This window comes from Scyliorhinus torazame, chromosome 6 (genome assembly GCF_047496885.1).
Source record: "Scyliorhinus torazame isolate Kashiwa2021f chromosome 6, sScyTor2.1, whole genome shotgun sequence".
Classification (NCBI taxonomy): domain Eukaryota; kingdom Metazoa; phylum Chordata; class Chondrichthyes; order Carcharhiniformes; family Scyliorhinidae; genus Scyliorhinus; species Scyliorhinus torazame.
The window spans coordinates 75,757,720-75,785,498 of NC_092712.1; the positions used below are offsets into that span (position 1 = coordinate 75,757,720).

Genomic DNA, 27,779 nt, shown 5'->3' on the forward strand with positions numbered 1-27,779 from the left:
AATTTTACATTGCACCCCAAAGTAGCCTTAGCAACAAGTTACCATTGAACTGACACCATTACCCAGATTGCATTGCAAGTTACTCCGTAATGTCTCTCTACTAATGCGCCTGCACAAAAGATTCTTTTCTTTTAGGTGTCTGTTTGTAGCAGTGGAACTTGTGCCATGAGTTATATGTACTTCTGAAAGCAATGTCATAATCCACTTCCATTGTGTAATTATTCCAATGAAGGCCAGGCGAAGCAAACCAAGAACGTAAAAGCTACAGCCATGGCGTACAACATGAACATCCCAGCCCGGAAACACCAGTCCGGGTCTGGATTACAGCATTTAAAGTCCCACTAACGAGTCTCATTGGGGGAGCCTCCACCCGCTCGATACAGGAACTCATACTCCACAAACTGCACCACTGACAATCCCCTGCGGTCTTTGTGGTGGTTCTAACTCATAATGTGCTTTATATTGAAAATAATGGGTTGAGGAAGTCCAGATGATAGCAATAGGTGGAGCTGTCCTCTAGGAGCTGTCCTCTATTTTCATTCGCGAAATCATCGTTAACTTACAGCTAGGGTGCACCATCCGCAGTTTTTTCCAGCTTGTATACATTCCGCACATGATTTTGCGTTGGCTTTTAAACAGTCACCGCGATCTGTAATAAGAAATGGAAGATCACTGTAATATCTCGGCTGCAATTGATGCCAAAACGGTATTTAACCTTGCAGGAAAATTCCTCCAAAATTAGCAATTTGATCCGGGTTAAATCAATACAGTCTTGTGGTTGAATAAAACTATGGGCACGATCTAACGGGCGCCGTGTCGGGCGTGAATCCAAGCGAGCCGGTTAGATCATGGAAGAGTCAAAAATCGGGAACCATGCTGGGCGCTAATCGGTTTCTGATTTAACCAGCCCGCTCCTGTTGGCGAGATCCGGATTGGGCTGTGGCGAGAAAACAATAGCCACCAATTAAGGCCAATCTCCGTTCCATTGACAGGAAGGACCCCCTATCACCCATGATCTAACGGGCTGCCCAGCGAGCGATCACGCGGGCTCCATTCAGTACACCTATTTAAAAATGTGAAGCTCGCGGAATGGCTGCTGTGGGGTTCGGAAGAGGTGGGAAGCCATCTTGGAAAATGGGCTGTCAACCCAGGAGCACCGGGACCTTCTGTCTCTGAGCTGAGGGGACGAGGGACTCAGCGCCCGCAGTCCAACATGCCAACCACCGGATCATGTATACCCATACCAGGGGCAACATCAGCTTGAGTGGTGGCAGGTTAGCACAGTGGTTAGCACTGCTGCTTCACAGCGCTTGGGTCCCAGGTTCGATTCCCGGCTTGGGTCACTGTCTGTGTAGAGTCTGCACTTTCTCCCTGTGAGTGAGTGGATTTCCTCCGGGTGCTCCGGTTTCCTCTCACAAGTCCCGAAAGACGTGCTGTTATGTGAATTGGACATTCTGAATTCTCCCTCAGTGTACCCGAACAGGCGCCGGAATGTGGCGACTAGGGGATTTTCACAGTAACTTCATTGCAGTGTTAATGTAAGCCTACTTGTGACAATGAAGATTATTATTATTATGCCCGTCCGAGCCACCGAACACCCCCAGGACAGAGCCCCGTCCGTGGTAATAGGTAAAAGTCACCATAACCCCCAATGACCGTGTTAGTCTCTGGCCACACAGCTGGAGGCTATCGCTAATTGGGAATTGGTAATGTCAGTAAAGTGAGCATTTCACAGCTCCCAAGTGGATTCCTGTGGGTATTCATGGCATTTGGCAGGCAGGTGTTACTGCCTATCATCCCTATCAGACTTGTGAGGCCAGGACACTTTGCCTGAACACTAGAGGCTTCCACACCACAGGGGCAGCAGTCAACAATCAAACACAAAGAGTTGGGCTGCAGCACTGGGGATGCCACTGCAACCAGAGGGTGAGTGTGTGGATCTTGGAAGGGTACCCAAGTCCATGCCGTTCACGGCAGGGATCTGGGGTCCGGTGACCAGGCTGAAATATGTGCTCGGGTTTTGCTTTGGGGTCGAATGAACCTGATTTAGAGGCAAGAGTGTAACAGTGCTTGAGTCGCCACTTGTGCGTTGAAGGTTCAGGAATAAACCATGTTAGTTTAAAAGATGTTACCTGAGTGAGCTAGTCTTGGCCATATCCAGCAACAAATCAGCATTGTGTTTAGGATATACTTCAAATCCATCTGAAAGGAAAAAAATAGTCAGGGGTTCTATGTCCAATGGTGCAATCCCATCCTTGCATCATTACAACCACAATGCTTTAAAATAGTGCAGGTTTTGAGAGATAGTAGTCGACTTGAATATTCAAAATTGTTCTATTTCCTCCTCAGCATGTTATTAATAAAAAAAGCTTCAATTAAATTAGCAATAACCAAATATGATCAAAATAATCCGTACTAGTTTTTATGAGCTGCACTTTTCTCCCCTCAAGGTGTCAATACCATTTTCCCTGCCGTAGCCTCATCCATATATTCAGAATTCAGAGCCCAAAACTACCAAGGCATCAACACAAAATATACCTGTTAAACATTAACCTCAAAGTACAACCCCAAAGTAAGCTTTTATTTTCTGAAATTCAGAGGCTCACCCTCACATATTCAGTGTTGAAGGTAATTTTTAAAATGTGAAATCTTCAATACGGAGACAAAGCACAATATTCCGATATTTTGCAATTTGAAACTCAATTTTCTCAATAAGCTATCTTATCAGGGCAGTTCCTGTGTATAATAGAGGAAATAGCTCATTAGCACTATCTGGGAAAGAGCCCCAGGGTGTGTCACCAGTAATGCCTGCCACAGCAAATTTGGCAATGTCAAAAATGTCAAGGCTTCAGAACGTTATTTTGCTGTAGATGAACATTTTGTATTTGAAGATAAAGAGATGTTGAATTCAATGACAAAAAACCTAATGTGTCAAATTTAGTGACAGCGGATTTGATACCAGGAATTCTGATGGAGTTTGGAAACTGTTCTTATAAAACATCACTAATAACGGAGTTGGAATTGTGATAAGATGGGGGATTTCAACATAGAACATACAGTGCAGAAGGAGGCCATTCGGCCCATCGAGTTTGCACCGACCCACTTATGCCCTCACTTCCACCCTATCCCTGGAACCCAATAACCCCTCCTCACCTTTTTGGTCACTAAGGGCAATTTATCATGGCCAAACCACCTAACCTGCACGTCTTTGGACTGTGGGAGGAAACCAGAGCACCCGGAGGAAACCCACGCAGACACGGGGAGAACGTGCAGACTCCGCACAGACAGTGACCCAGTGGGGAATCGAACCTGGTGAAAAAATTGAGTTCTTTCTGTCCAGTCTGGTCTCAATCAAAAGGCTGAGTTCGGATTTAGAAATTCCTTTAGTTTATTTCAAATAGCTTGCAAGCTTACACTCCCTCTGATGAAGGCAGGAGACCCTTGTCTCTTGAAACTTCCAGAGCGAGTGAGGCAAAGGAAGGCAACACATGTGGTCTTTAGTTTACATACATGCAGTATCAAGTTCCACATACACGAATACAAGATTCCGATAGGCCCTTTCCTTGACCTGGTCATAAAATCTAACTGCCACTGATTCTGATAGGCTCATTACACATTCCTTTCCTTCCTCTGGGCCTCTGCCTCCCAGCATCCTTTGTGGCATCCTTTGTGCAATGAGCCAGTCCTGATAGCCACCCCTCCCCCTCTCGCCATGCTTTGCCCATCTCTTTGTTCACTCCCTGCAACCCAAATTAATGTCCATAATGCACTATTCTAATTGGTCATCCCAGTCTAATGCTCTTTTCTTTAGTTCAATTCCTCATTCTCTCCTTTTATCCATATGATAACTACTGTGCCGCCTCCTAACCAACATTCCGTTCCGCTACCCGCCGACAACGGGACACCGGTGGCGTTGTGGCAGGTGCATTGGCCTGACGTCTGGGTTACGCTACACCTCCGTTCCGTGCAGGTGGAGAACAGACATGTTATATTTTCTCTCACCTCTGCCACAAGGGTCTCTATCGCTAGAGAAAGGTGTGGGTAGGTATTCCCCCTATTGGTCAAAAAGTGTGCTAACAATTCGCCAGACCAACAATAGTCCTGTTGCTGTCTCGGTCCAAATTTGGATTTTGGTTAGGCATACAACTCCCAGTATCCGTTATAAACAGCCCCAGGTTAATAACCTGTATCGATGCCTGGTCTGAAAGACCGTCCCACAATTCATTACATTCCGTACATAAACACCTCATCACATTTTTACAGCCACTGTCTCTCCGTCCGGGTTCCTTCTGGTTTGATGGTCGCCAGTAACGGAATGTCATCTTGGTGATTGGTGATGGGCCGAGTCTATCGGCATCATCTGAGCCATAGCCATCTTACAACACATATTAAGGCATCCAATGATTATACAGTATACAATTATAATAACAAGTATTATCAATCCATGCATCAGGTAAAACCCCATGACCGAGCTATGAGAGCTGACTCTGAGCTGAATCCTGCTTTAGGGTTTATAACCCCCTTCTAGTCGTACTGACTAGCAGCTATCCCTGATCCTTATCATGTGTGTGTATACATGTCGTGATTTGTAAACTCTGCACGGAAATCAACTGTAAATTCATCCATCCCGCAGACCAGTGTCGATAGACTCTTTGTATTGTTCTTGCCTCAAGTCCAATCACCGTGAACCATAGCTGTCGCTACTCAGGAAGGTAACACAATAGCTATATCCGTGTGTTCCACTACCTCCAAGGCATCTGATTACCTTGGGGTAGCAGCACCGCAAAAGCTTCCTCCTGTCCCTTAGAAACAGCACACCACTCAGTCCATCAGCCACCAAAAAGGTTTTCATCCCTCACTGGTATTATTTATGATATCATGTACTATCTACTGATTATCTCGCTTTATGAATTACAGAAGCTTCAATCAATCCTGTTTTTATTCCTGACTTCCTCACACTAACGTCTAACATTGTACTGAACTATGTAGTCTGCCAGCCCCGGTTTACATGAGACAATACTCAGTTTTCTTCAAATCCCTTTTGTCCGTTATCATTTTCCTTACAGCACGGAGTGTATACTTGCCATTATTTGTTTGTTTGTTTTTCTACTTTCCAATAACACCACTTGCACATTCAATAGAGTCAACGTTTGGGGTTACAACCCAATTGAATCCATACATAACAGTCCCTAACAACTTACAGGACATTTCGTCCGTAATAACTATTACGCTCTCCAATGCAATATTGTTTGCTACATTGGTTACAAATTTCCCACCGTAGCATCAAGCTGCCAAAATTCCTAAACTATTGTCATTTAAAATGCGGGGGTTCCTCGTCAGTCGCTGCCGTCTGCCACGACCCTGAATAACTCCACCGCGTAGTACATACCTCGTGGAGACCACAGATCATCCATCAGCTAACCCGCAGTTCGAGATGTCTGACCGGAGGTTTCACTATTGAGGAATAATTTAAGATTTTGATTTGTTTCTAACCCGTAAGGTTTTCCTTCCGGGCTCTGTCATTTAATTCCCTCAAATATGTAGCCAATTGTATCATTAGTTTCCCCCCCCCCATACTGTCTAAAACATTCTTCTCTGGAGTGTAGTTCTCGTTCTTCGTCTGTGTTATTTTTGCTTCATCTGAAAACCAAATGAACAGGTCAAAGGCGGAGAGGGCCCTATTTCTTAATTTGTATCTTTCTATTCTTGTTTGGATGTTCCAGAAGTGCGCTCTCCAGGACTTCCGGATTTCCATTTAATTCCCTTCTCATCCTTGACTTACATCATATGATTAAGGCCTGTTAAGCCTCCTTCTCCTATCGTTGCACCCCTGAGTGAGACTAGAAGAATCTCAAACTCCTCGTTTACTAACTCAGTGATCCAAGCGGGTCGTAACTTTCCCTGATACATGTCGGATATTAGAACATAGAACATAGAACAATACAGCGCAGTACAGGCCCTTCGGCCCACGATGTTGCACCGAGACAAAAGCCATCTAACCTACACTATGCCATTATCATCCATATGTTTATCCAATAAACTTTTAAATGCCCTCAATGTTGGCGAGTTCACTACTGTAGCAGGTAGGGCATTCCACGGCCTCACTACTCTTTGCGTAAAGAACCTACCTCTGACCTCTGTCCTATATCTATTACCCCTCAGTTTAAAGTTATGTCCCCTCGTGCCAGCCATATCCATCCGCGGGAGAAGGCTCTCACTGTCCACCCTATCCAACCCCCTGATCATTTTGTAATTGCTACTGCTTGTACTTTAATTCCTTTAATTTTGATTACGACCGGATTTTTATGAAAGCAATTTCCAATCATGACATTTTTACTTTATCATCTGTCCTATCGATGCTGCTAACAGGTTTCAATTCCCTGGCATCCCGCTCCACTGATTCCATTATACTAGTTAAGTGCAGTTATCCCCTGCCACTCACAACCAAACATTCTTTTCCCTTGTCAGAGCGGTTTGGGGATATGATCTACCCTGTGGCACGGCATCATTGCACTGATACAGTCTCTAAACACTGTTAGGCGAATTTTACGTCTCTGGGTCATCCCAACATCTCTTAAACTACGTACTCCCTCACTAATTGGTACCACAAGTTTATCACTTCTTCACAATCCTTTCCCAATCACTCCGTCGTCAGCTTGGTTTTCTCTGCAGTAATTACATTTTATCATTATCACACCATCCCATGGTCAAAAGCTATCATGTGGTCACAAACTTCGATCATCAGTGTTGCTTGATGTTTCACAAAATAATCATGACAACTGAATTCCCCAAATTTCCCTGGGAGCCGAAGCATTTCCCCATTTCTGTCGATCTAAATGCAATATCAACTCACCTGAATACTCTGTATCTGCCATTCACCTGGGTCTCATATGATTACTCCCTGTCCAAACTACTGGGCTACAGAACGTGCCACATCCTTGACACGATGTTTCATTATGTTCACAATGAATCATTTTAACTGGGGTCCATTAATAACAGCCCTGGATCTATCATCTCATATTCTCAATTCCTTACTAATTATGTTTCTTCGTTTGCTGCCAATAGGTTGCCTATGGATTATAATAATCCCTCTTTTATCATTTAATTGAGTTGGCTGTTTTAGTTCTGATACAATTCCTTTGCTCCAGCTGCCATGTTTCTCTAATTCAACTTCCCCCGTGCTGCTATCAGCTTTGATTAAAAAGTACAAATTACTTTTGCTGCTCCTAGGAAAAGGAAGGCCTGCATACTCTAGTAACCATTCTTCCATCAGTGTCTCAGTTTTTTCCTATGCTACTCCCTGTTTCTTTACTCCCTGTTTCTCCACCATTTTCTTTCCTGAATTTTTTTTTTTAAAAATGGATGCCCCCCCTGGCTTGTCCCTCGTCCTCCTTAACTTTACTACCATCCTTATATACCACCCAAGCATTTACCAACTCTGTTCTGCTAACTGATTTATCAAGTTTCTGTCCCTTTTTAATGTTATGAATAAACATTAAGGCAGGATTTAAAAGAATGATTTCCCATCTTTCCCATCGAGCTGTATTCACGCCTTGCTGGCAACCCTGTCTCTTGGTCAACTCTGTCAATTCTAAAAATTCATTCGTGACATAAATTTTCTTTCCGACTGATAAATTTTCAATCTCTGCTGTCCTTTTTGTTATGGCTGCCAGACATTTTGCAATGTCCGAAAACTTTTGTTCAGCCTTTGACCAATTTCCTGTCAATGTTTGATAGGTGTCTGAGTACTATGATTAACAAGCACCATACCATATCCATTTGCGTACAGATCAAATTTAATGCTCAAATCGTCCTCTTCATGTCTCTCCTCTAATGGCCCGGATGTTGCTACAGCTGTTTTTAACTGGTCCAACCACCTCTTCGGCAGGAGCTAGGGAATGTGGATTGGGAGCAGCTGTTTAAGGGTAAATCCACATTTGAAATGTGGGAGTCTTTTAAGGAAAAGTTGATTAGAGTGCAGGACAGACGTGTCCCTGAGAAAATCAGGGATATAAATGGCAAGATTAGTGAACCATGGATGACGGGTGGAATTGTGAGACTAGCTAAGATGAAAAAGGAAGCATACATAAGATCTAGGCGACTTAAAACTGATGAAGCTTTGGAGCAATATCGGGAAAGTAGGACAAATCTCAAGAGATATGGACAGGGTGGATAGCAACAAACTTTTTCCAAGAGTGGGGGTGTTAATTACAAGGGGTCACGATTTCAAGGTGAGAGGGGGAACGTTTAAGGGAGATGTGCGTGGAAAGTTTTTACGCAGAGGGTGGTGGGTGCCTGGAACACTTTGCCAGCGGAGGTGGTAGAGGTGGGCACGATGGCATAATTTAAGATGCATCTAGACAGATATATGAACAGTGGGGAACAGAGGGAAGTAGATCCTTGGAAAATAGGTGACAGGTTTAGATAAAGGATCTGGATCGGCGCAGGCTGGGAGGGCCGAAGGGCCTGTTCCTGTGCTGTAATTTTCTTTGTTCTTCACTGGTCCACCTAAAATCCCCTTTTAAAGTTTCATAGATGGGTCTAGCATAAAGACCAAAGTCTTCCACTACTGGTCTCAAATACCCCAAAATTCCCATGATTTGCTTACCCCCGTTTCGAGAAACGGGCGTTGCGATTCTAGCAGCTTTCTCTTTCATCCCAACACTGGCTTCCCCACCTGCCCTTGACACTGACTACCCTAGATAATCGACTTCGCTCCTGCCAATCTGGCATTTCTTCAGCCCCATCTTAAACCCTGCTTCATTAAGTGTTTTAATAATTTTGGTCACTCTTTCAACATGTGTCCCCCTGATCATCATCTCCATTTAACACATCATCAATTAAAGCCAAATCATCTTTAATCAACTCCCTTACTATTGCCTGAAGGTGGTCTGGGGAATTAACATATCCTTGTGTCAATTTACAGTATACGTAATGTTTAGTGCCAAAGGTAAATGCTGTCTTTTCCCTGCTGTCTGGGTCTAACGGAACACTCCCGAATCCGTTGGCTAAATCTATACTAGTTAAATAAGTTTTGCCTGCCACCTCCAATGTAGTTTGTGGATTTATTAAATACCGTTTATCCTTCTCTTTTTTCTTTTTGTAACCTTATTTAATGCTTTGTAATTTGTTACCATTCTAAATGTACCATCAGGCTTGCTAACTACCTGATGTGGGCTATTCGTCGATGCATTTGTGACTTCTTGAATGATTCCGTGCTGTTCTAACTCTTTGATCATTATCTCCAGCTCGCATTTGGCACCTCGGGTCAAGGGCTATTTCTTTTACGGCCTGTATCGTCTCCCTGGATTGTGTGCTGGAATTATGTGCTGATTAACCCTGTGTCATTCTTTCTATTGCTAGGTTTGCTTTCCTTATTTCCTTTACGTTATCAATTGGTTTTAATATCTTAATTTTTTTTATTACTGCATCTATTTTTATTCATCTTTCCCTGCCATCAGATTCTCATTTCCTGATACTGCAAGTAACACTCCTAATCTAAGCTCCGGTCCCATATCTTTATTCCCTAAAGCTCTGCCTGCAATGTAGTTAACATTCTAAACTTCATTTCTTCTGCTAGTGACTTTCTTGCAACTCAGCGGGCACTAGGACCCAGTGGAGCTGTGCCATATCACTTCCACCGACTACCTCCTAATACTGGTCCCATTGGTCCCCGTGTTTCTAGCCCCTTACTGCCACAATGCCTCTCTCCACTATCCCAATATAACGCGAGGGCATGTTTTAATTAATTTTTTCTTGAAAGCGATATCCTGCTACTGTCCCCATTCTACCTGCTCTCGGGACTACCTACCCCTCTGGGGTTAGTGCTTGCAGCGTCCCCTTAAGTTCTGAGTGCTTATACACCAAGGCCCTACAGTAGACGAATAGTCCCCAGTACTTGCCTAACCCCTCTTTAACTGATTTGGGGTTTGGGCATCTCTAAAATGGCCTTCTTCCTTTCTTCTGGGATCTTCCTTTCCCCGTGTAATCTTAAAATAAAGTTTAAAAATCCATAGTCTTTGGTATATGAAAATCCCCAAATCTTAAATTTGATGTGTAGTGAGTTTACAGAGAAAATACTGAAATCTCTACAATTTGGAACTCACCAAACAAAATTTTTAACACTGCAACAAAGTTACTGTGAAAAGCCCCTAGTCACCACATTCCGCCGCTCGTTCGGGTTCATGGAGGGAGAATTTAGAATGTCCAATTCACCTAACAGCATGTCTTTCGGGAGGAAAGCAGAGCACCCAGAGGAAACCCACGCAGACATGGGGAGAACGTGCAGACTCCACACAGGCAGTGACCCAAGCCGGGAAGCGAACCTGGGACCCTGGAGCTGTGACGCAACTGCTCGGCCCAAGATCACAAAAAACTGCAGAGTGTGGTGAACTCAGCCCAAGCTTGCCACCCTCCCATTGATTCTGTCTACACCTCCCGCTGCCTCAGGAAGGCAGACAGCATTGTCAGTGACCCCTCACACCCAGGCATTGCCTTCTTCCAGACCCTTCCATCAGGCAGAAGATACAAAAGAAGACCCGTACATCCAGACATAGGAACAGCTTCTTCCCCACAGCTACTAGACTCCTCAACGACTCTCCCTCGGACTGATCTGTTCCCTGCAAGACACTATTCACGACGCCCTATGCTGCTCGTGCTCATGTCGTATGTGCTGCAGTCGCTGGACTAGTAATCCAGAAACCCGGAGTCGTGCTCTGGGGACCCAGGTTCGAATCCTGCCATGGTGAATGGTGAAATCAATAAAAAAATCTGAAATTAAAAGTCTCAAGGTGATCATGAAATCATTTTGATTGACGCAAAAATCCATCTGGTTCACTAATGTCCTTTAGGGAAGCCGACAAAGGGGGAAGAGAAAGGGGAGCACACACCCTGATCGACCAGGATAGCAAGGGGGTGGGCGGGGGGAGTCAGGGAGGCATTAGGGAAAGGGGGCTGGGGGTGGGGCGTGGGAGAGGGAAGACACGCCAAACTAGATGGCAGCAATCTGTAAATAAAGTAATGTAAGACAAAAGCCTTTTTTCATTACACAGTACGATAAATAAACATGAACATCAATGTACATCATATTGAAAATGCCAATAAAAAGATTTTTTTTAAAAATGAAGTCCCAGAGAACCAAGATGGGTTTTTTAGCCAGCCCGCCTCGGCATTTGGCCATCCCAGTGGCCAACTCTGATCTACTCCCAGTGAGGTGGGCTCGACGCTATCCTGCCCCTACCTCCCAAGAGCAAAAATGGTGTGTGAAGGGGTACTTTATACCAAGGTGAATATGCCGAGTCGGGAGATTTTCACACTTCAGCTACCCGCCAAGAGAGCAATAACCCGGCACCAAATCTAATTGATCGATGACCAATGGGTCAGTTCTTATTCATTCATTCCTGGATGAGCATCGCAGGCAAACCTAATATTTTATTACCCGTCCCTATTACCCTCGAGAAGGTGGTGGTGAGGCTTGAACCTTTGCAGTCTGAGAGGTGAAAGTAATGTTGGTTCAACTGTTCCAGCACTTTGACCCACCTGCAATGATGGAACAGCAACATACGCCCAAATCAGGATGGAGCGTAGCATTGAGGGGAACTGGGATAAATAATGCTACACCATTTAGGAAAGAGAAAAAGAGGCTAGAAAACTGACAAATGTGAGCTGCAGTCACAGTTATTCCCTCCTCCCTGCCAGACCTTACTTGCATTGCCAGAATAGGACTTATATGCTGCATCTCTGCGATTTCTGATCTGTTAGTGAGGAGATGCTTCCAACATGAGTGCCTAAATACAAAACTATCTACTTGCCATTGTTAGCATCTCTGAATGTAAAACACATTTTAAAAATTACAGTTTTTCCAAATAATAATGCACCTGCGGTATTAATAAACCAGCATTGATTGTTAATCATATTGAACTAATTGCTTGAATTTTTTTGATGAAGTAACAGAGAGGATTGGTGCGGGTAATGACATTGACGTTGTTCATGGACATCCAAAAAGACATTAAACAAAGTGCCACACAGCAGACTTGTAAGCAGAGTTAGCATTCATGGAATGGGACTGTAGCAACAGGGATACAAAACTGGTTGAATGACAGAGGAAGAGGCTATTGTGGTAGCTGCTGTCAATCTTTTGGGCATGTGAGCATGACAAAATGGTCAAAAAATGCCAAAAGCATGCACTTTACAGAACAATTCCAACTGAGAAGGAAATTATACAACATGCTTCCTTTGTGTAATATTGTTCTTACGCAAAGAATATGATTTATAGCTGATGTCACTCATGTCTGAAAGTTTTTATCCAAACAGCAAGACTAAAATAGAATAAAGCAAATGAACAAAATATTTCTCAATATGGTACCACTATGTACTCTGGGAGTACAATGCACTACCAAGGAAAGCCTATTCTGGCACAGATTAACTAACATTGAAGTTGTTTCCATATAAGGTCGGAAATTTACTGCCTATTCAGAGGTCAATCTCTCAAACCTCCTTCAGTTAGTCAGCTTCCATCAGCAGGCAAAAAACACTGATTTTGCAAGCAAACTTGCTGGAGGGCAGCCGAAGTTAATATTACGTGAATGCTTAATGCATCTAGCATGTGACTATGGTTCTTCAAACAATGCTCTTCAAAATGTCACAAATTGTTACAGTAAAAATATCGATCTTAAGCAAAAAATCTTTTAAAAGTAAAAGAATAGGGTGGCACGCGGCACAGTGGTTAGCACTGCAGCCGAAGGCGCTGAGGACCCGGGTTCGAATCCCGGCCCTAGATCACTGTCCGTGTGGAGTTTGCACATTCTCCCCCTGTCTGCGTGGGTTTCACCCCCACAACCCAAAGATGTGCAGGCTAGGTGGATTGGCCACGCTAAATTGCCACTCAATTGGAAAAATAAATAATTGGATACTCTAATTTTTTTTAAGGAGAAAAGTAAAAGAACATCAATCACTTCCTACACGTCCCCCCCCCCCCCTTTCTCTTAACCTTGATAAGCTGACCTCCCTCTAACAGTAGAAGCAGTGCACATGGATGCAGCTGCCAATCTCCAGAAACGTCCCTCAGCAATTAGCCTTTAATTAACCTCAAGACATGCATATTTTGACCACGTCCTTTGAAAGCATGAAGTTTAACTGCAAATCCACTTTCACATTTGAAGATCACAACCACATTTTAGGCTGCAGATTACTCATTAATGCTTTTGGAGAGTGTTATAACCTGCCTACTTATGATTGGCTGGGGACTAATGACTATCCCACAATCCTATGGGAGTATGAACTTCCCCAATGAGGGGGGCGGAGAAACTCCTAGTATAAATAAGCTGGCCAGTTCAGGAACCAGCAGGAAGGAGAAGGTAGCAAGGGAAGTTACTGCTACTGTTATGTATATATTGTTATAGTAAATAAACGTTATTATTTTGTATCCTTAAAACTCGTGCTGGATTCTTCGTGGCCCTTACAAAAGAGAGTGTCTAAAACAGCGTTTCCCAAACTATTTTCCAATGTGATCCCATTTTAGGTTCAGGGATACTTAGGAAAATCTGCAACCCATTCTACAGTGGCTTTTTATGGCCTCGTCCCCTCCGAAAGTCCATTTTCATGGCAATGTGAATCACATTGGCCTCATAGGCGGGTAAAAATGCTAATCAGCGATTTTCTAGACCCCCAAACTTCATTTTATCTTGGAATAAATAGACAGTTTAAACTATAACCATTTACAAAACCTGGCATTCCTATCACTTCCCTGAGGTTTGGGGAAATAACAGTCTGTCCACCATCAGCACAGCTGCTCAGGTCAATGTCCACAGCAGTGAATATCTTGCACCTTCTTCCTAGTAAAACAATCTGAACCCCTCTTTAACCATTAACAACTAAGCCGTTCAAGTTTGTTGCCGGGCGACTTCCAGTTGCGGCTATGCAGAGCTAAGTCGCACGTTCGGCAGCTCCCGCTTGGAATGGACTTTTGGTCTCATTTCGGGGCCCTCAACAGCACTTTTTCGACATTTCCCGGTGTGGGAAGAAGACTGCAACAATCCCCCGACAGTGTATGGCTTGGACCAGGAGCGGGGCGTCTAGAAAAGTGGTGGTGAACCCAAAGAAAGTGCGAGGGAAGAAGAGCAAGATGGCGGCGGGCGGGGACCAGGCAGCGTGGATGCAGTAGGCGCAGGAGCAGCAGGAGGTTATCCAGCGCTGCTTCAGGGAGCTCAAAGCGGACCTGCTGGAGCCGATGAAGGATTCTATCGATAAGCTGCTGGAGACCCAGACGGCCCAGGGGGTGGCGATCCGCGAGGTCCGACAAAAGATCTCCGATAACGAGGATGAGATTTTGGGGCCCAGCGGTAAAGGTGGAGGCGCACGAGGCGCTCCACAAGAAATGGCAGGAACGGTTCGAGGAGATGGAGAATCGGTCGAGGCGGAAGAATCTGTGGATCCTGTGCCTCCCGGAGGGGCTGGAGGGGTCGGACGTGGGGGCCTAATTGGTCACCATGTTAAACTCGCTGATGGGAGCGGGGTCCTTAGAGGGGCCCCTGGAGCTGGAAGGGGCCCATAGAGTGCTGGCGAGGAGGCCGAAGGCTAACGAGCCGTCGCGGGCGGTGCTGGTGCGGTTTCATTGGTTCGCTGATCGGGAGTGCGTGCTCAGATGGGCCAAGAAAGAGAGGAGCAGCAGGTGGGAGAACGCGGAGGTTCGAATATATCAGGACTGGAGCGCGGAGGTGGCGAAGAAGAGGGCCGGGTACAACCGGGCGAAGGCGGTGCGGCACAAGAAGGGGGTGAAGTTTGGCATGCTGCAGCCGGCGCGACTGTGGGTCACCTACAATGACCGGCACCATTATTTTGAGTCCCCGGAGGAGGCGTGGGCCTTTGTTCAGGCCGAGAGGCTGGACACAGACTGAGGGCCGGGATGGGTGGTCGGGGATTGCTGTTGGTGTGTTACATTTTGAGGGGGGGTTATTTGCTCTTGTTTCTTTTTGATTTGGTGTGGGTGGTTAGGGTGGGTTGGGCATTGTTTTGGTTGGGTCTGTCAGGTGGGCTCTTGGAGGGGAGCAAGTAAATGGAGTAGGGGTGGATGGCCTGCAGGGTGGGGTGGGGCCCCGCAGGGGAGGGGGAGGCCCGAGTCGGGGGTGAGGGGACTGGGCCTGTAAAAGGAGCTGCGTCAGAGGTGGCGAAGGCGGGCAGGTGGAAAGCGCGGGCTTTTTCCCGCGCTGAAGGCTGGAGGGGGCAGGGCCGGGGCAGGGAAGCGAGAGTTGTTTCCCGCGCTTGGGATGAAGGGGGAGGCGGAGAGCCTGCTGATGGGTAATGGAGGAGGAGGGGATATCCCACAATGGGAGGAGTCGAAGGAGAGGTGGGAGTGGCCGGGGTCAGCAGGAGTCAGCTGACTTGCGGAAGCACAATGGGGGGAGCAAAGCAGCCAGGGGGGGTCCCGGGTTGCTGCTGGTATGGTCAAGGGGGAGCTGGAGCGAGTGGGGGGGGTCGAGACGGGGGTCTGCCGCCGTGGGGAACGGGCTGGGCGTGGGGTGCGGGTGCGTGGCTGGCCGAGGAGGGGTTATGGCTAGTCGGCGGGGGAGGGGGGCGGGTAGCCCCCTGATCCAGCTGATAACCTGGAGTGTAAGGGGACTGAACGGGCCGGTCAAGCGGGCCCTGGTGTTCGTGCACCTGAAGGGGCTGAAGGCGGATGTGGTCATGCTCCAGGAGACACACCTGAAGGTGGCAGACCAGGTAAGATTGAGGAAGGGGTGGGTAAGTCAGGTGTTTCATTCGGGGCTGGATGCCAAAAATCGGGGGGGGGGGGGGGGGGGGGGGCGGTAATCTTGGTGGGAAAGAGGGTGTCGTTCGAGGCATCGAGCATTGTGACAGACAATGGCGGCAGGTACGTGATGGTAAGTGGTAAGCTGCAAGGGGAGAGGGTGGTGCTGGTCAACGTGTACGCCCCGAACTGGGTCGATGCGGGTTTTATGCGGCGCATGTTGGGTCGGATCCCGGACTTGGAAGTGGGGGGGGCCTGATAATGGGGGGGGGGGGGGGGGGGGGGACTTTAACACGGTGTTGGATCCGGCACTGGACCGCTCCAGGTCTAGGATGGGTAGGAAGCCGGCGGCGGCTAAAGTGCTGAGGTGGTTTATGGACCAGATGGGAGGGGTGGACCCTTGGAGATTTGCAAGGTCGGGGGCTAGGGAATTTTCATTCTTCTCGCATGTTCATAAGGCCTATTCCCGGATAGACTTTTTTATTATGAGTAGGGCGCTGATAGCGAGAGTAGTGGATACCGAGTACTCGGCGATAGCCATTTCGGATCACGCCCCACATTGGGTGGACTTGGAGATGGGGGAGGAGAGGGACCAGCGCCCGCTGTGGCGCTTGGAGGTGGGGCTGTTGGCGGACGAGGAGGTGAGTGAGCAGGTCCGAGGAAGCATAGAGAGATACCTGGAGGCCAACGATAACGGGGAGGTCCGAGTGGGGATGGTCTGGGAGGCGCTGAAGGCGGTGGTTAGGGGAGAGCTGATCTCCATTAGGGCCCACAAGGAGAGGAGAGAGCAGAGGGAGAGGGAGAGTCTGGTGGGGTAGATGGTGAGGGTAAACAGGAGGTATGCAGAGGTGCCTGAGGAGGGACTGTTGAGGGAGAGGTGTAGCCTCCAGGCCAAATTTGACCTGTTGACCACCAGGAGGGCGGAGGCGCAGTGGAGGAAGGCCCAGGGGGCGATTTATGAATATGGGGAAAAGGCAAGTCGGGTGCTGGCGCATCAGCTTCGGAAGCGGGACGCAGCTAGGGAGATCGGGGGAGTTAAGGATAGGGGAGGGAGTGTGCTGCGGAGTGGGGTTGGCATTCAGGGACTTTTATGAGGAACTGTATCGGTCCGAGCCCCCACTGGAGGGGGGAGGGATGGGCCGCTTTCTGGACCAATTGAGGTTCCCGAAGGTGGAGGAGGGACTGGTGGCGGGATTAGGGGCCCCGATTGGGCTGGAGGAGCTGGCCAAAGGGATAGGAAGCATGCAGGCGGGGAAGGCACCGGGGCCGGACGGATTCCCGGTCGAATTCTACAAAAAATATTTGGACCTGTTGGGCCCGTTGCTAGTTAGGACCTTCAATGAGGCAAGGGATGGGGGGGGCTTTGCCCCCAACGATGTCCCGGGCACTGATCTCCTTGATCCTGAAGCAGGACAAGGATCCCCTGCAGTGTGCGTCTTACAGGCCGATTTTGTTGTTAAACGTAGATGCCAAGGTGCTGGCGAAGGTCTTAGCCACGAGAATTGAGGACCGGGTGCCGCAGGTGATCCACGAAGACCAGACGAGGTTCGTGAAGGGGAGGCAGTTGAACGCGAATGTGCGGAGGCTCCTGAACGTTATTATGATGCCGGCGAGGGAGGGGGAGGTGGAGATAGTGGTGGCGATGGACGCTGAGAAGGCCTTCGATAGGGTAGAGTGGGGGTACTTGTGGGAGGTGCTGAAGAGGTTCGGGTTTGGGGAGGGGTTCGTCGGTGGGTTAGGCTGTTGTACGGGGTCCCGATGAACAAGAGGAGGTCGGAGTACTTTCGGTTGCATCGAGGGACGAGGCAGGGGTGTCCTCTGTCCCCCCTGCTCTTCGCACTGGCGATTGCACCCATGGCTATGGCACTGAGGGAGTCGAGGAACTAGAGAGGGTTGGTGCGGGGTGGGGAGGAGCATAGGGTGTCGCTCTATGCGGACAAATTGCTGCTATATGTGGCGGACCCGGTGGGGGGAATGCCGGAGGTAATGTGGATCCTCAGGGAGTTCGGGGATTTCTCAGGGTACAAGCTCAACATGGGGAAGTGCGAGTTGTTTGTGGTTTACCCAGGGGACCAGGAGAGGGGGATTGGCAAGCTCCCACTAAAAAGGGCAGAGAGGAGCTTCAGGTATTTGGGGGTCCAGGTGGCCAGGAGCTGGGGGACCCTGCATAGGCTTAATTTCACGAGGCTGGTGGAGCAAATGGAGGAGGAGTTTAAGGGGTGGGATGTGTTGCTGCTGTCCCAGGCAGGTAGGGTGCAGTCAGTTAAGGTGACGGTGCTCCCAAGGTTTTTGTTCCTGTTCCAGTGCCTCCCCATTCTTATCCCGAAGGCCTTCTTTAGGCGGGTCAACAGGAGCATAACGGGGTTTGTGTGGGAGCGAGGGACTCCGAGGGTGAGAAGGGTGTTCCTAGAGCGGAGTAGGGATGGGGGGGGGGGGGGGGGCTGGCACTGCCCAGCCTCTGTGGGTACTACTGGGCTGCCAATGTGGCGATGGTGCGCAAATGGGTGATGGAGGGGGAGGGGGCTGCATGGAAGAGGCTGGAGACGGCGTCTTGTGAGGGGAGTCTGGAGGCGCTGGCAACGGTGCCGCTGCCACTCCCTCCAATGAGGTATACCATGAGCCCGGTGGTGGCGGCTACCCTCAAAATCTGGGGGCAGTGGAGGCGGCACAGGGGGGAAGTGGGGGCCTCGGTGTGGACCCCAATATGGAGAATAAGGAGAATACTTGGAGGGTTTTCGGGGTGTCACAGGGCAGGGATAAGAAGGTTGGGGGACCTGTTTGTGGATGGGAATTTCGCGAGCTTGGGTGAGCTGGAGGAGAAGTACGGGCTCCCCCCGGGGAACACCTTTAGGTATCTACAGGTAAGGGCGTTTGCCAGGCGGCAAGTGGTGGAATTGCCGCTGCTGCTGCCACGCATGGTACAGGACAGGGTGCTCTCGGGGGGGTGGGTTGGAGAGGGGAAGATCTCACAACTTACCAGGTGATGCAGGAGGAGGAGGAGGCCTCGGTGGTGGAGTTGAAAGGTAAGTGGGAGGAGGCGTTTGGGGAGGAGATCGAGGAGGGAACGTGGGCAGATCCCCTTGGGAGGGTGAACTCTTCCTCTTCGTGCGCGAGGCTCAGCCTCATACAGTTTAAGATGCTGCACAGGGCACACATGACCGGAACAAGGATGAGCAGGCTTTTTGGGGGTGAGGACAGGTGTGTTAGGTGCTCAGGGAGCCCAGCAAACCACACCCATATGTTCTGGGCATGCCCAGCGCTGGAGGAGTTTTGGAAGGGCGTAGCAAGGACGATGTCGAGGGTGGTAGGATCCAGGGTCAAACCGGGCTGGGGGCTCGCAATATTTGGGTTTGCAGGGGAGCCGGGAGTGCAGGAGGTGAAAGAGGCCGGTATTCTGGCCTTTACGTCCCTGGTAGCCCGGCGAAGGATTCTTCTTCAGTGGAAGGATGCGAGGCCCCCAAGCGTGGAATCCTGGATCAGCGATATGGCAGGGTTCATTAAATTGGAGAGGGTGAAATTTGCCTTAAGGGGATCGGTGCAAGGGTTTTTCAGGCGGTGGCAACCGTTCTTGGACTTCCTGGCAGAACGGTAGACAATGGTCAGCAGCAGCAGCAACCCGAGGTGTGGGGGGGCGGGGGGGGGGGTTCTATTTTAATTTTGTTTGTCTACACTGGGGGATCTGAAGGGGTGTATATATTTGCTATGTTTGCTGTGTGTTAATTCGGGGTGTTAATTTATTATTTATGTATAGGGGGGAGGGGGGCATGGGGGTTGTTTCATTTTGTTTTGTATTTAATTCTATTGGGTTCCTTTTTCATTTTGTTGTTGATATTTTGTGAACAATTATTTAATTTTTAAAAGTTTGTTGCGGGCAGAATTTAAAACAGTTGGTCGTGCTGGGAGATAGACGTATTTGTTCCACAATAGTTGTTTAGTGTTAGTTGTTTATTATTTTATTTATCCTAGTTATCGTACCACACAGTTGCTGTATAATAAATTATTTTACCTACATGTTCTGTTATTCATGATTCACTTTGGCCAGTCTACAGGACATGACATGGTACCAGGGTTGATGGTTTAACAAGAACTTGAAGATTCTGTACAAACAAATTCGAACCACTGAAGATAACTCTGCAGGATAAGAAAGGAAACAAATTTTTGCGACTAACCTTGCAAGCTACTGGCATTTTGTGCTCAACACGCGGTAAAACTACGAAGCCTGGAATAGAAGGTATCAAGGCACCTCAACAGCCTCTGTTTACCAGTAATGTCGATGAAAATTGGAGAGTGTTTAAGCAGCAGTTTAAACTGTATGTTGCAGCACATGGTCTGCAGGCACAGCACGATGAGAGACGTATTGCATTGCTGCCCACTGTAGCAGGTCCCCAAGCTGACAGCAAAACCTTCGAAGAAGAGCTTAAACAATTCCATTAGCATTGCCCGCCTAAAAAAAAACCTTTGAACGCTATATATTCTGTACGCACACTCAGAACGCGGGAGAAGCATTCAATAGCTTCCTCACTGAATTGCGTTTGAAAGCACAGTCGTGCAACTTCAGCACACTCCAGTCGTCGATGATAAGAGACCAGATAGTTTTTGGAATCTCCAATAATAAAGCGCGCGAGCGGCTACTGCGGGAAATAGACCTGCAACTTGAAAGTGCCATTCAAATATGTCACGCTAGTGAGCTTGTTGCAGAGCAGCTCGACATGTTGAATCTCTGTAGTTTTGGCACAAAGGCATAAGAGGAGGCAGACGCGATTAGTGTGGTGACGTAGAGGAATAAGAAAATTGCTCCAAGTTCAGGCGGCCATTTTGAGTAGCCGACCCGATCCTGCATTTTGTGTCCATGATGTGGCAAACGGCATATGCCACGGCAGTGTCCTACTTATGGAAAAACATGTGCCACCTGTAATGGCAGGAATCATTTTTCAGCCCAATGTTATATAAGGAAAAGGCATGAACAAACAAAGAATATCAGCGCCATTGATGAGGTGTGGCTAGAGTACACATTCTTTGTAGGTGTGATCTCCAGCGAAGACAAGGAGACACAAGTTATATCAAACAGAAGTATATTTGTACCAATCTGCAGCAATAGTGAATTGAAGGCAGATAATTATAAAGATAAATGGACGGTGCCATTAAAGATAAATGGCACAGTAATAACAGTCAAGCTTGACACTGGTGCAAGGGACAACCTCATCAACTTGTCTGATGTAAAAAAAGCTGCGAATTCAGCCAGAAATAGTGACCAGAACAGTATTATTAAAGGATTATAATTAAAGGATTATAAGGGGTTGGTTTAGCACATGGGGCTAAATAGCTGGCTTGTAATGCAGAACAAGGCAGCAGTGTGGGTTCAATTCCTGTACCGGCCTCCCCGAACAGGCGCCAGAATGTAGCGACTGGGGACTTTTCACAGTAACTTCATTGAAGCCTACTTGTGACAATAAGCTGTTATTATTATTATTATTATGGTACTGAAATCTCATCGTTAGGAGCCTGTGAGCTTGATGTTGATGTCAAAACCAAAAGGTACAAGTTGAAGTTTTCTGTGGTGGCGGCGGACCGCAAGTTTTTAATTGGAGTTGAGGCGTGTGAGGAGCTACAGCTAGTCCGACGGGTCTATAGTACAGACAATGCTGCAACAGGTCCTCTTCACTCAGGAGACTCCATATTGATTGATTTCCCTGGAATTTTGCAAGGTTTTGGTACATTACCATACACGTACACAATTCAATTGAAGGAAGATAGATGCAAAGCCTGTGATTAATGTGGCGAGACGTGTGCCGGCATCATTAAGGGATAAATTAAAGGCAGAGTGAGAGAGTATGACTGCCTTAGGTGTCATTGAACGTATTGAAGCCCCTGCTGACTGGATTAATTCCCTTTGGTGCTTCTTACAGGCTCCTGGCTGCTCACACTGCTGAGTGCTGCCCGTGTCCTTTGAATGCTGCAAAGGCCTCTGGTCACCTGGGAGCCCACCCAGGCCACCCCTAATCGGGGGGTCCACTAGGTATTGGCACTTCTCAGAAGCGCTGCCCCATTGCGGAGGAAGCATGGGATCAGCAGAACTCACGCCAACCTGCACCATGGCCTTTGGAACTCTCCCTGCTTCTCTGCCTCTGTCAGGGTGATGTGCTACCAATTACCACAAAGAGGACTTCCGGTGACGGCGGGCGGGAGGCGGCCGCACAATGGAGAGCTCCCACTCGGGAACGGCATTTTCGGGGCTTTAAGCCCAGTCCCAGGGTCCACGGAGGCGGCAGAAGCAGGGAGAAGACACGGACGAGGCACAGTGAAGACACAGGAGGGAAAAAAACCCAAAGAAAAATGTTGAGGGTGAGCAAAAAAACGGCCAAAAAAAAACCAGCTGGAGGTCCGTCGGGGAGTAGCAAGGTCACCGCGGGGTCACCAAGGAAAATGGAGGCTGGAGCACCAGGGAAGGCCGCACTGCTTACGGCTGAAGAAATAACCAAGGTGATGGCTGCGGAATTTGAAAAGCAGTTGGCGCAGATTGCGAAATGCATGGAGACGGTGAGGAAGGAGATGAGGGAGGTTTTGAGTGTGCTGGTGGAGGAGGCGGATTCCCTGGCGAGGACGGAGGTGGCGAGCGCAGTGGCGGAGGTGCGAGAGCAAGGGGAGGCGCTGAAGGAAGTGAAGGAGACGTTATTGCAGCACGGTGATCAACTTGCCTCGATGAGGAAAGAGATGCGGAAGGTGATGGATACTAACAAGGATCTGCGAGGAAAAATGGAAGACCTGGAAAATAGATCCAGGCGACTGAACTTGAGGATTGTGGGGCTGCCCGGAGGAGTTGAAGGACCGAAGCCGACTGAGTATTTTGCCGCGATGCTGGCAAAACTATTGGGGGAGGGGGAGGATCCCTCCCGATATGAACTGGATCGGGCTCATCGGTCGTGGAGGCCTGTACCAAAGGCGAGTGAGCCGCCAAGGGCAGTGACTCTGTGCTTCCGTAGGTACAGGGTGAAGGAGAAGGTCCTGAGCTGGGCCAAGCAGAAGCGGGTGGTGCAGTGGGCTGGAGCTGGTATACGTGTATACCAGGACTTTACGGTGGAGCTGGCAAGGAGGCGGGCTGCCTTCAACCGGGTGAAGAGGGCACTGTACATTAGCAAGGTGCGGTGCGGCATTGTATATCCAGCGAAGCTGAGGGTGACTTACAAGCTCAGGGACTTTTATTTTGGAACGGCGGAAGCAGCGGAGGAGTTTGCGAAAGCAGAAGGACTGTGGCAGAACTGACAAATTGAGGAATGGCCATGTGCCGATGTAACCTCATGACTGTATTTTCTTCTTTTTTGTATCACTGCGCGCGGGTGTAGAGATTAAAGGAGCCTATGTGGTATATATTTGGACAAGGGAAGGGACGGGACGTTCACTCGAAATGAGGGCTCTTTGGGGTGTAGGTGGATATGCGGGGTTTGTGTGCTAAAAGGGGATCTTTGGGCTTTCCTGGGGCCGGGCAAGTGGGAAAGGGACCCGGGCAGGGGCCTCCACGCTGGCCGGTTTGTGCCGGCCAGTGAACGGGAGTGAGGTGGGGGGAGGGGCTGCGGCCATTAGAGCCTGGCAAAACAGGGTCTGAGTGGTCTAGCCGGGGTGGAAAGTTGGGGGGAAGGAACCGAGGTTGGGGGGAGGAGTTTTACAAGAGGCAGTGGACGGGAGGAGCTGGAGACCTGGGGTGGGGGGGTGGGGGAGAGCTGTGTAAGATTAAGGGTGACTACGGGTAATCCCGGATTCCTTTTTGTCATTTGTTTATGTAAACATGCGGGTTGAGGTTTGGGGGTTGGTGGGTAGATGGGATCGTTGTTGTTATTATGGGGACTGATTTTTTTTAAATCAATTACCACAAAGACGAGATTAGTGGAATAATCGAGGCTTTATTGAGCAAAGATGTTGTGCCTCCTGTAGCTGGAACCAGAATGGCTGCAGCACCGGCGAGCACACACATTTATACTCCGCCTACTGGGCGGAGCCAGCAGGCAGGGATTTACCCATGTACCTCTACTATACGGGCAGTGCCATAATATATGTAATATACTACACATTCACCCCCTATTAAAAAAAGAGTCCGGAGTGGGTGGTGGAAAACATTCCAAGTTAAGTCTGTCGGGGGCCTTGACGTCATCGTCACCCCTGAGTGGAACCAGTGGGAGGACGGATCTTACTGGGGCGGGGGCTGCGGTGAGTTCGCTGGAGGGAGTGCGAGTGGCGCAGGGGTGAATGAGGCAACCGGGTGGGGGGGGGGGTGCGGTGTCAGGTCGGGGGTCGTGGGTGGGGATCCAGCGGGTGCCAGGTCCCGGAGGGAGACTGTGGCTTGGCGCCATCGGGGTGTGCCATGTAGGCGTACTGCGGGTTCGCATGTAGGAGGTGGACTTTTTCGACCAAGGGGTCCGACTTATGGGTCCGCACATGCTTCCGAAAGAGGGCGGATCCAGGAACTGTCAGCCATGTTGGGAGCGAGACCCCGGAGGTGGACTTCCTGGGGAAGGCAAACACACGTTCGTGAGGGGTCTCGTTAGTCGCAGTGCAGAGGAGCAATCGGATTGAGTGGAGCGCGTCGGGGAGGACCTCCTGCCAGAGATTTTTAGACCGCTGAGCCAGTGTGGTAGTCACCACTGATGTATATATTGTATATAGAGGATGTCGGTGTAGGTGCTTTACAGTAAGGCCCTGTACTACAGGTACGGGGGTAGTTCCCTGCCTGCTGGCTCCGCCCAGTAGGTGGAGTATAAATATGTGTGCTCCTCGTACAGCAGCCATTTCGTCAGTTGCTGTAGGAGGCCACACACCTTAGTGTAATAAAGCCTCAATTGCATCCAACTCTCGTCTTTGTGTAATTGATCGTGCATCAATTTATTACACTAAGTTTTCAGAAGATGGACCTCCGCATCAAGCCGGACCGCCTGCAGCTGCATCCGCAAGCAGACAACGCCAAAAAGGACTTTGAACATTGGCGAGCCTGTTTTGAAGCGTACATCGGGTCTGCGGCAGACCCAATTCCAGAAGCTCAGGCGATTCAGATCCTTTACACGTGGCTGAGCTCTAACGTCTTTCCACTTATCCAGGACGCGCCGACCTACGCAGACGCCATGGCGCTACTGAAGGAAAACTACGCTCAGCGGACTAACACGCTCTACGTCAGGCACCTCCCCTCCACTCAACGTCAACTTCCTGGTGAGTCAGTGGAAGATTTCTGGCGTGCCCTGATTCCCCTCGTTAGATACTGTGACTGTCAGGCCATCTCTGAGTGGCCTTCACCAGGTGCGCTCGATCTGGCCGGTAGAAGTGCAGCTTGCACTCTGCGCAGACCTGGCAGTCTCTGGTGATGGCCCTGACTTCCTCGATGGAGTAGGGCAGATTGCGGGCATTGATGAAATGGTTAAAACGTGTGACCCCCGGGTGACAGAGGTTGTCGTGCAGAGTCCGGAGTCAGTCCACTTGTGCGCTGGCACATGTACCTCGGGATAGGGCATCAGGGGGCTCGTTGAGCTTACCAGGGCGATCAAAATCTCGTAGTTGTAGGTGGAGAGCTCGATCCTCCACCTCAAGATTTTATTGTTTTTGATCTTGCCCCGCTGTGTGTTATTGAACATAAAGGCAACAGACCGTTGGTCAGTGAGGAGTGTGAATCTCCTGCCGGCCAGTTAATGCCTCCAATGCCACACAGCTTCCACAATGGCTTGGGCTTCCTTTTCAACAGAGGAGTGCCGAATTTTAGAGGCATGGAGGGTGCGGGAAAAGAAGGCCACGGGCCTGCCCGCCTGGTTGAGGGTGGCGGCCAGAGCTACGTCCGATGCATCTCTCTCCACCTGGAAGGGGACTCGTTGACTGCGTGCATCATGGCCTTGGCGATGTCTGCCTTGATACGGTTGAAGGCCTGGCGGGCCTCAGCCGTCAAGGGAAAAACTATGGACTGAATGAGTGGGCGGGCCTTGTCAGCATAATTAGGGACCCACTGGGCATAGTAGGAGAAAAACCCCAGGCATCGTTTCACTGCCTTGGGGCAGTGGGCGAGTGGGAGTTCCATGAGGGGGCGCATGCGGTCGGGGTCAGGCCCCAGGACTCCATTTTCTACGATATAGCCAAGGATGGCTAAGCGGTTGGTGCGGAACACACATTTCTCCTTATTGTATGTGAGGTTAAGGAGTTTGGCGGTCTGGAGGAATTGTTGGAGGTTTACGTCGTGGTCCTGCTGATCGTGGCCACAGATGGTGATGTTATCGAGGTACGGGAAGGTGGCCCGCAGTCCGTACCGGTCCACCATTCGGTCCATCTCTCGCTAGAGGACCGGGACCTCATTAGTGACGCCGAAGAGAACGCTAAGGAAGTGATAGAGGCGGCCATCTGCTTCGAACGCAGTGTATTGGTGTTCCTCCGGGCGGATGGGGAGCTGGTGGTAGGCGGACTTCAGGTCCACTGTGGAAAAGAGTCGATACTGCACAATCTGATTGACCATGTCAGATATGCGTGGGAAGGGGTACGCGTCAAGCTTCATGTACAGATTGATGGTCTGACTGTAGTCAATGACCATCCTGTGCTTCTCCCTTACTACTACCACTTGAGCTCTCCAGGGACTGTTGCTGGCCTCAATGACCCCCTTCCCGCAGAAGCCGTGGACCTCCGACCTGATGAAGGTCCTGTCCTGGGCACTGTACCGTCTGCTCCTAGTGGCGACGGGTTTGCAATCCGGTTTGAGGTTCGCAAACAGGGAAGGTGGATCGACCTTATGAGTCGTGAGGCCACAGACGGTGAGGGGGGGTAGGGGTCCGCCAAATTTTCAGGTTAGGCTTTGGAGATGGCACTGAAATTCCAGGCCGAGTAACAGGGCAGCGCAGAGGTGGGGGAGGATGTAGAGCCGGAAGTTACTGAACTCTACGCATTGGACGGTGAGGGTCGTGATACAGTACCCCCGGAGTTCCACGGAATGGGATCCGGGAGCCAGGGAGATTTTCTGGGTGACGGGGTGGACCGAGAGGGAGCAGCGCCTTACCGTAGTGGGGTGGATGAAGCTCTCTGTGCTCCCACAGTCAAAAAGGCAGGTCGTCTCGTGCCCATAGATGTTCACCGTCATCGTCGCGGTCGCGAGGTTGCGGGGCCGGGTCTGATCCAGGGTGATAGAGGTGAGCTGCGGCAGACGCTGGGAGGTCCCTGGCTGGTCAGCGGTGGTGTACGTAGCGGCAGGCGATGAACGGCCAGATGAGCAGGGGTCCTGAGGCGCCATCCAAAATGGCGCTGAAGATGGTGGCGCCCACGGGGTGCACATGGTGGGCGGCATCAAAGATGGCGGCGCCCACGGGCCGCATGTGGCTTGCGAAGGGGAAAATGGTGGCGCCCCTGGGTCGCACGTGCGGGGTGTAGGAACACCGGGCCTGGAAACAGCGGCGACCCACCGGGCCTGGCAAGCAGAAACAAAGTGTCCCTTCTTCCCACAGCCGTTGCAGGTCGCGCTCCACGCCGGGCAGCGCCGCCTGTCGTGTTTGTTTTGCCCACAGAAATAGCACTTCGGCCCCCCAGAGTTGGCTGGCTGCCGCGCTGTGCAGGCTTGCGTTGAGCTGGAGTCGGCAGCTGGTGGGGCCCACAATGCCCACGAGGGTGCCGTACGGTCGGGGGTGTAGGACTGAACGTTACGGGAGGCCACTTCTAACGAATTAGCGAGCTGCCTAGTTCCCGCAAGATCAAGCGTACCGCCTCCCAGTAGCCGCTGGCGGATGTACGCAGACTTCATGCCCATAACGTAAGCGTCTCAAATTAAAAGTTTGGTGTACTGGACTGCCGAAACTGCCTGGCAGTCGCAGTTCCTACCTAGGATGTGCAGGGCACGCCAGAAATCATCCAGAGACTCCCCGGGGCGTTGCTGTCTCGTGGCCAGGAGGTGCCTGCCGTACACTTGATTGACTCGTCGAACATAATGTCCTTTCAGGAGCTCCATCGCTTCGGAGTAGGTGGGCGCATCCCGGATGAGAGGAAAAATATCAGGGCTCACCCGTGAACAGAGGACTTGGAGCTTCTGCGAGTC

General features: G+C 49.7%; 1 protein-coding gene across 1 annotated transcript in view; it reads right to left on the minus strand.

The window, feature by feature from the left end:
• Nucleotides 1-27,779, minus strand: part of LOC140424846 (integrin beta-1-like) — a 213,064-nt gene that overhangs the window by 165,489 nt on the left and 19,796 nt on the right. Inside the window, exons 2-3 of the mRNA XM_072508338.1 lie at nt 2,133-2,202; nt 564-649 (exon numbers count right to left, since the gene is read on the minus strand). Of these exons, the coding sequence (XP_072364439.1) occupies nt 564-649; nt 2,133-2,202 (156 nt within the window). The remainder of the gene's footprint in view (nt 1-563; nt 650-2,132; nt 2,203-27,779) is intronic.